Here is a 14,634-nt window from a genome sequence, read left to right on the forward strand (position 1 = left end):
GCTTCGTTGGCTGGAAATGACGATGTTCCACAAGTAAAAAGCCCCCGGTGGAGGACATTTTTGTATTTTATTTGGGCAGTGCTATCGATATCAGATACTTACGCCGCTCATGGGATTGGGTTTCGGGCATAGATCGGCGTATGTGTCTTTCCATTCACACGCGATCGAATCTACGCTAGCGGGAGTGCGCCGTCGCGCGAGAAGGCATACACGACACGCGACGCATCGACCAGCTGCGCTGTGGCCGTGTTGAATGGCACGACCATGATCAGCGCTCACACAGAAAGCATACCGTACTTTCCGAGGTGTTCATACAGGCGCTGTGCCATCGGCATACCTGTCACCAGTCCATTGACTTCTGTGATGGCAAACGCACTCACAATTGCCAACGCAAGCCCAAGACGGAAGTGCCTGTGACAGCACTTTAAATCGCCATTGGGGCCACACGACCGGCTTGGCCTGGCCATACATCCCGCCTAACGACAACGTCTAGGCGTACAGCGGACCGTTTCAATGCTGCGTATGGTGATGATACAACGGCTAGCGGCTCCATTTACGTAGACAATGCCAAGCTTGCCAACTCGAACGCCACGGACGTGGCCATTGGTCTTTCGACTACGCAGTTTATGCCCTCCAGTGAGTGCCCGAATGTGGGTATTAGTGGTCTCGCTCTCCCGAACGTCCAGGCCTTCCCTCCGCAATACCTTCCTATCTTCGCGGCCCTTCGTAAGGCGAAAATCGTTGACCAGGGTGTGTTCCAGTTCACTCTTCGTCCCGGTACTGGCTCGTCTCTCTTTATTGGTGGCCTCGATAACTCGCAGTACACTGGTGATATCGTATGGCGGAGTTTCGACCCGTCCCTGGGCTTCTATGTAGTGCCTGCCACTATCAACGGCCAGCAGATCAACATTGTTGTTGACTCGGGCCCCACTCTTATCATGGGCCCCACGTCGCAAGTTTGTCAGTTCCTGCAAAGTTTGCCTGGTGTGACTGTTGCTACCGTTTAGGGCCTGCTTAGTGGTCTGTACGGCTGCAACTGGCCTCCCAAGGTGACCATGAACTATGCCGGCAAGGACTTTACGCTGGGCAACTCGCAGTTGCAATTCGGTACGAGTGGCGGCAAGTGTGTACTGTCCGTGTCAGGTATTGACAACCTGCCCATGAATGCTTGGGTCGTTGGCGATGTATTCTTCCAGATGGCATCGGTCATCTTTGACCAGGGCAACAACCGCTTTGGCTTTGCTACCCAGGCCGGTCTGAAGGCAGCTGTTGCTTTGAACTCTACCAGCTCGTCGAGTGTAAGTCGGGTACGACAGTGGCGCCTTAGCCGGTGCAGACAAGACAGGTAACCTCGGCGCCTAGCACTTCCGCGTCGCAATCGATTTCAGCTGCTTCCTCATCATCGAAGGCGTCTTCGTCGAGCTTGTCGCACTCCTCTCCCTCGAGTGACTCGTCGGTCGCTGCTCTTGTCCCAACCTCTGCTAGGACCACCTCATTCGTGACTCTTCCATCAAGTGTGAGGCCTTCCCAGTCTGCGACGGTCTCCTCCAAGGGTTCTTCTTCGACCGTGGCTCCTGTGATGACAGCTACCGTGAGCGGTACGCAGGTCAGTGTCACCGCAACGAAGAGCATCGACAACCGTCAGTGTGGTGAAGATAGCTTCTTCGGCATTGTGTTCTGCTTCTCTGGCGAGTTCCTCGGCCAGTCGTTCAGCTTTGGCTTCTAAAAGTGTGATGGATTCACTTTTACTTACATGTTGCATGTCTACCTGAATAGCGGGCATCCTCCCTTTCTATGATTGTTCTTATTCGCATACTCTACTTTGATACATAGGTGTTATCCCTATCTTGTTTCTAGTCTGCATGTCCACTGCGTTTGTACTATGCCCTTTGCACCTGAAATCGCTGTAGCTCTATAGATCTGCACAAGCGAATACCTGCAGGGTTGTGGAGCACACAGATATTCTGATTTGCTCATATGGCCTTAACTCCACTGGCCATCTTAAGAATAGTTCATGTGAAAATAGTTAATGAAATAGGACGAACTAATAAATAGATGCGAATCCTAATTCTGCCTCTCATAACACGCTATGCAGCTTGTTGTCGACCCAGATCCAAGACCTAGGCCTAATGCAGATCAATGGCGTTCTAACTTACACAGTGAATTGTCTTTGCTCCACTCTATCGGCAAATATGTGATTGACTCTTTCGTCCCTAGGAGAGATAAAGTGAAAACTTCGCCCCAGGGGAAGATTCCCATCGTTACGCCGTGGGCCTACTTCTCCAAGTATGCGCCTCTTGCTGCCTTCCCTATGTTCCTGCGAATTATTTTTATGAAATTCACTGGCCTGTCTATTCCTGGCTACACTTTGTACCCATTGCTCGTCATTCACTCGGCTTGGTTTGCTGGAACATCACTCCGTGATGTTAGTTCTAATGTGGAAAAATACGGGTATCTCGACGCAGAAGTACCTAGAGATACGGTTCCTCAAACAGCCGTGGGAGGGATCTTATCAGACTTTACACACGTCGTTTATTTGCGCCTGCTTCTGCTTTTTTTTGGCCACGTATGACAGAGACGCATTGCCATCTTTATCCCCCTGGCTCCTTATACAGCTTTTCGTCTTTACACTGACGCTAGACTTCATTTACTACTGGTTCCATCGTATGACACATGAAGCCGAACTACTCTGGAAATTTCACAAGAAACATCACACAACCAAGCATCCAAACCCTTTCCTCACTGCCTACGCTGATGAAATCCAGAATGTATTCGACATAATCGGGGCACCTACTCTAGCTTTTCTTTTGCTTCCTCTTCCCTTTGATACCCTCTACTTCTGGTCACTGTTTCTTATCGCTGTAGAGACGGTTGGTCATTCAGGTATTCGTCTTTACTACACCAGTGCACTGACGGGATTTTTCTTCCCCGCTCAGTTTAATATCGCTATCGAGGACCACGACCTGCATCACCGTTATGGTTGGGGTCGCACTTTTAATTACGGAAAGCAGACGATGTTTTGGGACCACCTTTTTGGAACGAAAAGCGAGCGCTTAGAAATGCATCCCACCAATATTGCGTGGGACCACCATGTGTCTGCCTGAATCTTTCAACCCTGCGCCTATCACTCTATATCGTTTTGCGGAGTAATTATTCTTAATCCACACTAGCTTCCTACCTCTTGGTTGGCTTTTGTCCTCTGTCGCAAGGTGGGGTCAGCCTCCTATTCTGTTGGGACAGTGGCGGCAGCGCCTCCTTTTTATTTGAAATTGATGACAAATTGTTTCCTTATCGACGTGTCTCTTGTGGTTTTAAGAAACAAACCCACGTGTCAACGTGAGTTCGTCAACCAAGACCTCCACATGGCTCCATTGTGGCAAGGCTTTGTACGTGTGCCCAAGTTTGTCCTCAATCAACCATGCCGGGCGATTACAGGAGCCGTTTAGTGGCGTCCGACTTGTCGGAGCTCTCTGACTTGAGCGACATCTCGTCGGATGGCGAGTCGACTGTTCGCAACTCCTTCGTTCAGCGAACACTTGCGTCTCAGAAGGTCCTCCCGCCTTTCCGATGGTCCAATATTTTGAACGAGTTGCAATGGATCTCCTTCTTGGTGCTTACTATAACGCCTGCGTTGGCTATCTATGGTCTCTTCACGGTCCATATTCAACGCAACACCTTGATTTGGGCGATTGTGTATTACTACATGACGGGTCTCGGCATTACGGCCGGCTATCATCGTCTCTGGTCGCATCGTGCGTACACAGCTAGCCGCCCTCTGGAGTACGCATTGATGTGTATGGGTTCGGGCTCTGTGGAAGGTTCGATTCACTGGTGGGCGCGTGGCCACCGTTCGCACCACCGATACACCGACACGGACTTGGACCCCTACGGCGCCCACACTGGTCTTGTGTGGGCGCACATTGGCTGGATGATTGTCAAGCCACGCCGCAAGCCTGGTCCCGTGGACATTTCGGATCTCCGTAAGAACCCTGTGGTGAAGTTCCAGCACAAGTACTACATTCCCCTGATCCTATTCTGGGGCTTTGTGTTCCCGACCTTGGTGGCGGGCCTTGGCTGGGGTGACTGGAAGGGTGGCTTCTTCTACGCTGCTATCGCCCGACTTGTATTTGTGCACCACTCTACGTTCTGTATCAATTCCTTAGCTCACTACCTTGGCGAAGCTACGTTTGATCGCAAGAACTCGCCGCGTGACAATGTGATTACCGCTCTGTGCACGGTAGGCGAGGGCTACCACAACTTCCACCACGAATTCCCTATGGACTTCCGCAATGCGATTAAGTGGTACCAATACGACCCTACTAAGTGGTTTATTTGGATCATGTCCAAGTTGGGCCTGGCGACCAACCTGAAGCGCTTCCCTGACAATGAAATCCGCAAGGGTCGTCTTGCAATGCAGCTGGCAGACGCGTATGATGAATCATCCAAGCTCAAGTTTGCTACGCGCCCGCAGGATCTGCCGGTGATTACCTGGGACGACTTTGTGGAGCAGGCCAAGACGCGCCCGCTGATTGTTGTGCATGGCTACATTCACGACATGTCCAACTTTATGGATGAGCATCCTGGTGGCCGAGAGTTTATTGCGCAGCGCATTGGCAAGGATGCCTCGGTGGCGTTCTCGGGTGGCGTGTACGAGCACTCGAACGCTGCGCACAACCTCCTCTCAATGATGCGCGTGGGTGTGCTTTCGGGCGGCTACGAGCTCGCAGCGCGTGATACCGCCGCGTCCACGGCTGTGAAGCCGCCGCATACCTCCATGTTGAAATACCGCATGGACTCTGCTACATCTGCGTCTGAGACGGATGAGCCGACAACGCCGACGGGTGTGTCGTTCCCCACTGAGCTGTCTACCGAGCCTTCGATGCGTGTGCGTACAGATGCAGCTACGTACGTGGCCCCGGGTGAGGCATACACGATTGTGCAGAATGCCCGTCTGGGTGAAAATGTCCGTGTAAAGGGCACCTCATGGGGTAAGCTTTTGTAGGCTATAAGTGCAATTCCTATCTAGCGCTGTGATACCGTAGACCTCTTCCACAATTTTTTTAAAAATAAAACGAACATCGCTTGATTGGCAGTGAATTTCCCCGCATATCCAACGCAGTGTATCTCCACTTCTGCGCAGCGCGCACGTATAAGACAATATGATTGGTTCAATATTCTTCTTTCCCCAACGTTTCGCACCGCGCACTTCTGCAAGGACGTGGGTCGTGAGTAGCACGGGCGTCCTGTGACCCTACTTGTCCGAAGGGTGCATGCCTGTACGTCCATCTCAACGTTCTCCAGACCTTGTTTCTCCGCGTGGGTCAGAGGTACAGCTCAATCGTAGCTCGGCACGGACCATCTTGGAAGGCACTCGTTCTTATCGTATTCATTCCTCTTGCATGAGCGATCCTGTGTCCTTGACGGATCAGGCATTGCGCCAAACGGACATGGCTCGTCGCTCGTCGACCCGCCGCCCTATCGGCGAGGAAAGTGCCATGGCACGTCCCAGCCGTAAAACCAGTATGCATGAGCGTCGCTCCTCGCGCGCACCCCTCGATCAAGACGCCTTGGTCGAACAGCCCCCCATTCGCTCGCGTTCACGCCGTGCTCCGCCGACGACATACGAAGAGCCGCCACGTGCACAGCGATCGTCGCGCTCACGTGGCGTCGTGCCTGACGAGCCTTTAGAGCGTCGTGCACGTCGCTCCTCGCGCGCACAGCCTCTTGACGAAGAAGCGGCGGAGCCTCGCACTCGCACACGCCGCCCTTCACGTCGGGAGGATGTGTATGATGACGACATGCCGCGTTCGCGGACCGACGCACGGCGTGAACCGCGTCCTTCGCGTCGTGAGGCCGACGTCGAAGAAGCGCCTCGTCGTCGTCGCTCTTCACGTGTGCCTGAGACATACGACGACGACGACAAGCCACGTCCTCAACGCGCGTCCCGTGGCGGAGAAGCCTTGTCGCCTCCTATGGATGAACCTGTTCGTCGCGCGCGTCGCGCCTCTCGCTCCGCTGCACCTGTAGGCAATGCCAATGGTCGCCCATCGTCGCGCGCTATGGCGGCTCCTCCCGCAGGTATGGACGACGGGGAGGACGACGAGGATGAGTTTTACGATGCCAGCGCGAACACTCGTTCGGCGCCTGCCACCTCACAACGCCCCTCTTCACGTGCCACTGCCGCTGCTGCCGCTGCTGGCATTGGTGCGGGTGCAGGCGCTGGTGCAGGCGTTGCGGCCGTATCGGCCAAGCCGAAGGCTTCGTCGACACGTCGACACGACTCGCAGCTGCTTGCGAGCCAAGCCAAGAGTCGCTCTGAGCGTGTAAGCAAGCTGACGTTTGCCGACGTGACGCAATCGGATGCGGAGATGCATGAGGATATTGAGACAGCTCGCAAGGCTCTGCACCTTTTCCTCAACAGTCGTATGCTGGATGCGTACGAGCTCATTGAAGGCAAGTCAGAGAGCCGTATGTACTATGCGGTGGGCTATGCTATTCTCTCGACCATCAAGGCCATCATGACGTACGAACACCAGGATCTGGGTACAGCCATTTCTCACTGCAAAGACTCGCTGCATATCGCCAATTTGCTCCGCAAAAAGTCTTCGGCCTTCGCTTCCATTGGCCGCTTTGTGCGTGGTGCCGGCCCTTCGGTAACATGGATTGCGTCCATGACTACCTTGGAAAAGCATGCTGAGCTCGTAGCAGCTGAATGCTCGCTTCTCAAGGCCGTGCTGGGTATTGCCTACTCGGGCGACTTGCTTGGCTCGCTCGCTGAGGCCCTGCATCTGCGTTCAGCCTATGGTGAATACCGCAGCTTGCTCAAGTACATCGAATGGGAAGACAAGACAAACAGTCGCACCTCCGATGAAGATTTCCGCAGTGGTGTCTTCCTTGGCTCTGGCTGTATTAGTTTGATTCTCGGTCTGCTGCCCTCCAAGGTCCTGAAAATCATGGAGGTGTTTGGCTACGAAGGCAGTGTCAAGGTTGGTCTCGATCTTCTCTCGCGGGCTACTGGCTGGAGCTCGGAGCCCAACGATCGTCAGCCCAAGCGCACGATTGAGACTGAAGGTATTCGCAGCCCGATTTGCGATATGACCATGTTGTGCTACCATTTGGTCGTGTCGACCTTTGTACCTGTGCCGAACGTCGATATCGACTTTGCGGAAAAGGTCCTGGACTACCATTTGCAGCGTTATCCTGAAGGTGTGTTTTTCCTGTACTTCCATGGTCGTTTGTACTCCACGCAAGCCCTCTCAGCCAAGGCGGTAGAGTGCTTCAAGCAGGCACGCGACGTCCAAGAAGAATACATTCAGCTCAAGCATATCTGCTACTGGGACATGTCGTTGTGCAACATGTCATTGAACGACTGGCCCGAAGCGTACAAGTGCTTCACTGTCCTTGCGAACGAAAACAACTGGTCCAAGGCCTTGTACAACTATGGCCGTGCTGCTGCGTTGTACCAAACTGGCGATCCTTCGGCGCAGGAAGAGGCGAAGGAGATTATGGAGCGCGTTCCTTCGATGACACAGAAGATTGCGGGCAAGAGTATCCCGCTAGAGAAGTTTGCGGCTCGTAAGGCACGCAAGATGATCGAGTACGGCTACTTGCTCCTTCCTGCGATGGAATTGGCCTATATCACGCACTGCTACACCACGGCCTCGCCACGGGCTCTATCACGTCGCTCCCTCCCGACTGTCGAGCGCGAAATTGCGCGCCTCGAAGCTGACTCGCATGCTGTGGCTGACGACCTGTGCTTGGCGCACTTCCTCCACGGTGTGATCTTGCGCAACTTGGCGTTCCCGGAGAAGCACGTCAAGTATGATCGTGAGCACCGCGTCGTGGATGTCAAGGCAGCGGCTGCGAAGGCAGAGGCTAGCTTCAAGTATGTGGCTGAGAATGGCGCTACGTGTGAATACGATCATTACATGCTCTACTTCTGCCACTACGAACTGGGCCGTCTGTATATCAGTATGGGCCGCTACTCGGAGGCTCGTGCCGAGCTCAACATTGTCATGGGCGGGAAGAACCTCGGTGATCATGGCCGGAAGGGCAAGTACAGTATGCAAAACATGTGCGTCTTGCGCTCCCACGGTGCGCTCGAGACATTGGATCACGATCTTAAGTAATGGTTTCATCCGGTTGTAGGTTTAAAATATGTATCCTCCACCAGGAGAGACGGGTTATGTAAGCGGCCACGGGGTGCGTGAGTCGCCGTGGCGCACTCTGGTTCTCTATTCGCTTAGCAACGTATGGCCCGCGACGTAGTGGGACTACGTAAGGGCGAGGCGCGTATACGGCCAGCGGCCGATGCGGCCATGTCCCATATGCATCTCAATGCTTTTGCCATACTTGCTGCCTGTGGCTTTCAGGGATCTAGTGCGCATGCTTGCCATGTAGTGGCCGAAATCATGCAGCGGTACATGGCCTTGCTAGCTCGAACAGCTACGACACTAGCTAACGAGGCGGGACGTGCTACAGTGAATTTATGGGACATATCTATGGCGATGGAAGAAGTCATGGGAGCAGGTTCTATGGACGAGCTGCTAGAGTGGGCGCACGATGAAGGTATCTGGAAGCGGTCGACCAACGACATTTGGCCAGCCTCTGTCCAAGCGCTGCAGACGCATCTTGGGCAATTCAATACAGCTGTCCCATCCAAGACGATGGCGGAGCCCATTCCGATGAGCTATCGGCCCGCGGACGTAGGTGTCGAGGCCGAGCTAGAAGTCCGCCAAGCCGTCGACGAATGCCTCGAAGAGGACTTGGTCTGGCAAGAGGCTGCATACCTTGCGACCCCATCCTCCCCCAGCACCTCCTCTCCCCCCACACCTACGGATGCTCCTACGTACATTCCCTCGTTCCTCCCGCCCCTACCACGCTTGGATCGCGGGCCCACGCCGCCTCCCAAGGCCGAATCGCCCCCACCACCCACCTCTGCCTCCACGTCTACGAAGGATGTGCCCATCCGACCCACGCCTCGCGCGATCAGTGTCCAGGGTGTACCGCCTGCTGAGGAAGTATGTGAGGATGGCGTGCGTCGAGTATGGCGTCGGCCTGCAGACGTCTACGCTGGCGTCTTGGCCGAGAGTCAGGAAGCGCGGTCAGATTTCCCCTCGCTGGAAAAGTGTATGCAATGGGCCAAGTCCACGCCTCTTTCCTCCAACCGATCTACGACATCGTCCCTCGATGCATTTATGCATGCCATGGATGCTATGGCCGACGACCCAGTCACTCGCTCTCCTGTATACCTCACATCCCTGGCTCGTTCTCACCATGCCAACCCAACGTCTACGTCTTCCATGAACGCAGCCTACAAGCGACGACGCCTTGCTCATTCCATTGCTGATCCACTTCGATATGTACCAAACGACTCAATCCATGGCTGCGTCGATGTGCATCCCACGGCGCCCGCCACAGCGCCTGGCCCGAGCTTGTTGATTACCATCCCACCGGCCAAGGATGGCGTGGATGAAGAGACACATGCGGCGACCGCAGCGCCGATCTTCACACCCGTGCATCCCCAAGGCCGCGATATTTCCTTGGTACCGCCTGCTGGCGGTCAGTTCCCGATTCTGGGGTACCGTCATGCATCGCATTTGTACCATGGTGCCCGTATGCTCATGTACCCCGATATGCAGCGTGTATTCTCACGACTGGAAGATCCTCCTGCTGTGCTGGACGATCATCATACCGAGCAAGTATACCACGGCACAGCCGCTAGTCGCACAATGCTTACAGGCACCATGATGTCTGTTCGTCATCGCGATACGCCCAGTGTGATGGTCAGTCGGTACCGCGGAGCCAACTCCATTTTACATGCATCGCTCGAGCGTCTGCGTTTCCATTTGGCAGCTCAAATGGAGGCGGCACGTCGCGCCGCGCAGGCCGAGGGCCACGTCGACGAAGTGGAAGAGCCTATTCGTGGCGAACGTATCAAAATGCCTGTCAAAGGCACCTTGGTTCACTCATGGGATTGGCGCAAGGCGGACCCATGGGCATCCTCATAGGTTTGCCATAGCATCTGTGTACTCTATCTACGACGAAGACGATGGTAAATGCTTGCGTAACCATTTCTTTGCTTCCTCACCACGCCCGAGCCGCGTCAGACGACGTGCTCGTCGCACGCGAATGGCTTCCAGGCAGAACTGAATCGAGGCTTCGGTCCGTAGCTTACGTGCTTCCACATCCGCTCGGAAACAGAACGCGAGAGGAAAACGAAAGCCAAGCCACAAGTAGAGCGTCAGCGTACGATGAAGTGACTCGAGGAGCATGAGGGTATGAATATTCAGGACCGACTCATCCTGCGTCGCATACACAGCGACGGGTGCTGTAGTCTGGGCCGCTGCCTGCCGTGCTTTGGCTTCCTCATGCTCAATAGCTACCGCTTCTTCAGCTTCCATTGTGCCCAAATTCTCCGCACACGCCTCAAACTCTACCAGCGACCCTTGTGCGTAGAGCTCAATGGCATTGCCGACCCATTCCACCGCACGCTCATCGCGAAAGTTCACAGGGGTATTGGCCCATTTCTCTTTTTCGGCTTGGGTCAACCGATCACGCCCACGCGCTTCAATGATCGGCGACATTCGCTTCTGCGTCTCAAAGTCAGCAAGGGTAAACGACTGGACATCCAGGCGCGCTAGCGCCTTGACATCATCAAGCAACGTAGATACTGTCGTCTCTGTCGAAGACGGTCGACGCCGGGATGAGCGTGACGACGTGGTATGGGGCAGCATCAGCGACAAAGTCTCCATTTGTTGTGTTGTCGGCTGAAGGGAAGCATGCGTAATGGGACGCACAGGCGCGGCCAGTGCGGCACGCAGATTGTCCATTTCGTCCTCATGCCGCGTAAGGACCAAGCCTGACGGCGACGTAGCTTCGTCACGCGACGTCCCATACCTGCCTGCACGCCCCGCAATCTGCTTGATTTGCGAGAGAGAAAGAGGGACTCGCTCTGTTCCGTTCCACTTGCTTAGGGTATCAAACACCACACGTTTTATGCGCAAGTTGAGGCCCATCCCGATCGCATCACTGGCTACCATCACATCCAATTTGCCTGCGTTAAAAAGCTTGGCCTGCTCGCTCTTCGTCTCAGGCGGCAAAGCGCCATAGGCTACCGCACATTGCAGACCAGTCTTCGCTTCAATCTGTTCCTTCAGCTGGAAAATGGCACTGCGACTAAACGCCACGACACAATCCCCGCGCTCAATTTTCGACAAATCCCCACGCAGGCTGTGCGACGCCACCTCCAGCGGTGTCAGACGCTGATATTCGTGCACGTGCAAATCATCGCCACAAAGCTTAGCTAGCTGACGAAGGAGCGGTACTGCACTCGCTTCCCCACAGAGATGCAGTTCCTTAGCTGGGAGACCTAGGACAGCTTGCGTCCAAGCAAATCCACGCTGTGGATCCGCAATCATTTGGATCTCATCAATCACGGCCACATCATAGGACCGCGTCACATCTGCCATCTCTACTGTGCAGGCGACAAGGCCCGCATGCTCATCCACCACACGTACCTCCTCCCCTGTACGAAGATTGCAGGCTCGAGGTGGTACGCTCGGGGCAACTGTGCCATGATTGAGACGATCCCAAACCTCATGCGCTAGCAGTCGCAAAGGGCCAGCGTAAATGCCCGTTTTCGCTCGCGAGAGCGCCACTAAGGCGCCATAGGTTTTCCCCGAGTTGGTAGGGCCCACATGTAAATGCAATTGCCGCGTAAGAGAACGAGCATGCGAATACTGCAAGGCAGGCGCACGCAAATCCGTCGTGGAACGTAGCAATACAAGCTGAAGGTGAACATCGCGCATCAATTGGGCTTTAAAGTCAGGGACAGAAGACATTCGGATCGTCTGATATATTTCGCGTTGCAGCCACGATAAGAACGACTGTGCGCAAGCCCGCGTGAGTGCATCGTCTCCTTGCTGCTCGTATGCAGAGCATAGAGAGGCCATAGTAGGCCACAGCTCTGCGTCCTGCTGTTTGGCCGACTTGGACCATACATGCAAAAGCCATGCCCAAATGTCTTCATGAGGAGATGTGAGTCGTGCATCACGGGTTTGTATCGCCTCACGTACGATAGCCATTACTGTAGGGGATATATTCCAGCTGTGATATTGCCGGATGGTAGCGCGTGTTTTGGCATAGTCCTCCATCACATCCTCGAGGATCGCTGAGAGCTCTTTGGGCGAGATGCGCTTGGGTTTGGTGGTCAGCTCCAACGGCGCCAACGGCTTGGGCCGTGGACGCTTAGGGCGCTTCGTATCTCGCCTCGGTGGTCCATTTCGATGGCCGTGTGTCGAGCGATACCGGACTAATGGTAAATAGAGCGCGATCGGTGGATGTGCCAGCCACCCGCTGCGACGAAGCGCTAGCGATCGCATGGCCTGTCAAAGGAGAAGATGTGCTCAAAAATTGGCGCGCTTTTTGACAAGTGGAGGCTCTGAGAGGCATTGGTTCGTGAACTTCCCTCATGAAGGTCGTGGGCCTGCTCTCTGGTGGGAAGGATAGTTGCTTCAACCTCTGTTATTGTGCCCAGCAAGGCCATGAGATTGTCGCAGTAGCCACACTTACACCGCCCACTGGCAAAGGTACGCAATCTATCTCTCACCATCAGATGAAATTGATTCGTACATGTACCAAACTGTGGGCCATGACGCTGTGCACGCCGTAGCACAAGCGCTAGGTGTGCCTTTGTACCGTCGTCCCATCCAAGGCGCACCAAAGAACCAAGGTGCTATTTACGGGTCTCGGAAACCTACCCATACACAAAATGAAGACCAAACTGATGAGACAGAAGACCTATTTCACTTGCTCCTGGATGTGAAGCAGCATCACCCAGATGTCGAGGGCGTGAGTGTCGGCGCCATTCTCTCCAACTATCAACGTGTCCGTGTTGAGCATGTGGCTCTTCGCCCCGAATTACAACTTCAACCTCTTGCTTATCTCTGGCAGCGAAATCAGAGCACTCTTTTGCACGATATGACGTCGGCTGGTCTGGAGGCTATTCTTATTAAGGTGGCAGGGATCGGGCTAACAGAACGTGATCTAGGACGTACACTTGCAATGATGACACCCAAGTTAGAGCAACTTCATGAGCTTTACGGCGCGCATGTATGTGGCGAAGGTGGTGAATATGAAACATTGACTTTGGACGCTCCGATCTTTCAAAAGCACCTTACTATGTATGTTCTGTACTTATCTAACCACAGTGATGAGAAAGAGGTTGTTGTTCATTCCGATGCTGCGTTTGCGAGCGTGAGCTACCTCAAATTCCCGCGTATGCATGGGGAAGATAAAGAGACTTATGGGGCGGACGTGGCCAAGGCATGCATGCCTGTTCCTCCAGCGTTGGATCCCACTGGCGAGATGTATATTGACGCCATTGCGGATCGTATACCATCTTTTCCCTCCTCCCCCATCGTAATCTCTTCACCGGCGCCTTGGCAGCCTATGTTGTCTGTATATGACAAAGGCGACTGGCTAGTTGTGGCAGATATTGCTGCATCTGAGGAGGCACTCTCGTTCGAAGATGAAGTGAAACAAGTCTTCACCAAACTGCAAAAGACTCTAGCAGTGCGTCATCTTCAAACCACCGACATTGTACACATGAATGTTTACCTTTCCTCACAAACGTACTTTGGCCCTTTGAATGCCATCTACCGCACACATTTCGGCGCAGCGCCGCCTTCGCGTGCATGTATTGCGTTGCCGGCTGGGCTCGGCGCCCGTATTCTCTTAGATGCTGTGGTATGCCGACCCTCATCGCCTCCCGATCACCGTTGCTTGCATGTGCAGAGCCGGAGTTTTTGGGCTCCTGCCAACATTGGACCTTATTCACAGGCTGTTGGAACGCATGGCAGGATCTACATGGCCGGTCAGATTGGTATGGAGCCTATCAGTTTGGATGTCCCTACGAATGTACCCCACCAGTTGGCCTTTGCGCTCCAGCATCAGCGCCGGATTGCACTGGCTGTGCGTGAGTGGGACATGCATGGGTACATCGAAGGGGGACTATGCTGGGTGGCTACTCCCTCTGCTGACACGGATGCCTGGGCGGATACGCTCAAGCAACTGTGGTCAACGCCACCTAGTGAAGAAATTCATGCACATACCCAAACAGTACCTGATGATGCTTGGTTAGGTCAGCCCTTGAATGATATCCCCCTACTCATCGTGCACGTCGCCTCGGATGGTCTGCCGAAGCAGTCTTTATCTGAATGGCAGCTTACGGCACGTATGCCTGGAGAAGACGTGCAGCCTAAGGTTGCTAAAGGTACATGGATTGCTCATGGTGTGCAGTGCACATATCATATCCAACAGCACGATGGCTTGTCTTGCGGTGTGGCGGTGCTTTCTCCCACAGAGAAGCCCGCCACCTCCCCAGCTTCACAAGCTCCCTTCCTGGACGCATGGCAGCAGGCTATGCATGTCAAACTCGTATCACATACGGAGACCCCACGTGCTTCTGTGTTGGCTTTGGTCTCGTCTTGGGCGCCCTCACCCAGCCCAGCCATAACGCATATTCCTTCACTAGGATGGCATCTGGCTGGTGTAGAACAAGCGCCCCACTGGACGCCTGCATCGTGTGCCTTGGTATGGACATAAGCTAGGCAGATAAGATTCTCATATGAA

The 14,634-nt window shown here is 54.3% G+C and overlaps 5 protein-coding genes across 5 annotated transcripts; 4 read left to right on the plus strand and 1 right to left on the minus strand.

The window, feature by feature from the left end:
- Positions 1 to 3,418: 3,418 nt before the first annotated feature.
- Positions 3,419 to 5,002, plus strand: Malapachy_2914 (stearoyl- desaturase (delta-9 desaturase); the record flags this gene model as incomplete). Its single annotated transcript, XM_018137398.1, has 1 exon — positions 3,419 to 5,002. One exon carries the CDS (start codon positions 3,419 to 3,421, stop codon positions 5,000 to 5,002), a length of 1,584 nt encoding a protein of 527 aa, XP_017993708.1.
- Positions 5,003 to 5,399: 397 nt separating this feature from the next.
- Positions 5,400 to 8,129, plus strand: Malapachy_2912 (csr1-phosphatidylinositol transfer protein; the record flags this gene model as incomplete). The annotated part of the gene is made up of 1 exon (XM_018137396.1): positions 5,400 to 8,129. The coding sequence occupies one exon, from the start codon at positions 5,400 to 5,402 to the stop codon at positions 8,127 to 8,129; it is 2,730 nt and encodes a 909-aa protein (XP_017993714.1).
- Positions 8,130 to 8,252: 123 nt separating this feature from the next.
- Malapachy_2933 (hypothetical protein) lies at positions 8,253 to 10,010 on the plus strand (the record flags this gene model as incomplete). Its single annotated transcript, XM_018137417.1, has 1 exon — positions 8,253 to 10,010. The coding sequence occupies one exon, from the start codon at positions 8,253 to 8,255 to the stop codon at positions 10,008 to 10,010; it is 1,758 nt and encodes a 585-aa protein (XP_017993806.1).
- Positions 10,011 to 10,037: 27 nt separating this feature from the next.
- Malapachy_2923 (suv3-atp-dependent rna mitochondrial) lies at positions 10,038 to 12,086 on the minus strand (the record flags this gene model as incomplete). Its single annotated transcript, XM_018137407.1, has 1 exon — positions 10,038 to 12,086. The coding sequence occupies one exon, from the start codon at positions 12,084 to 12,086 to the stop codon at positions 10,038 to 10,040; it is 2,049 nt and encodes a 682-aa protein (XP_017993756.1).
- Positions 12,087 to 12,472: 386 nt separating this feature from the next.
- Malapachy_2916 (hypothetical protein) lies at positions 12,473 to 14,607 on the plus strand (the record flags this gene model as incomplete). Its single annotated transcript, XM_018137400.1, has 2 exons — positions 12,473 to 12,590; positions 12,617 to 14,607. The coding sequence occupies 2 exons, from the start codon at positions 12,473 to 12,475 to the stop codon at positions 14,605 to 14,607; spliced, it is 2,109 nt and encodes a 702-aa protein (XP_017993710.1).
- Between the last annotated feature and the right edge of the window lie 27 nt (positions 14,608 to 14,634).

This window comes from Malassezia pachydermatis (genome assembly GCF_001278385.1).
Source record: "Malassezia pachydermatis strain CBS 1879 chromosome Unknown scaffold1, whole genome shotgun sequence".
NCBI classification, from domain to species: Eukaryota; Fungi; Basidiomycota; class Malasseziomycetes; order Malasseziales; family Malasseziaceae; genus Malassezia; species Malassezia pachydermatis.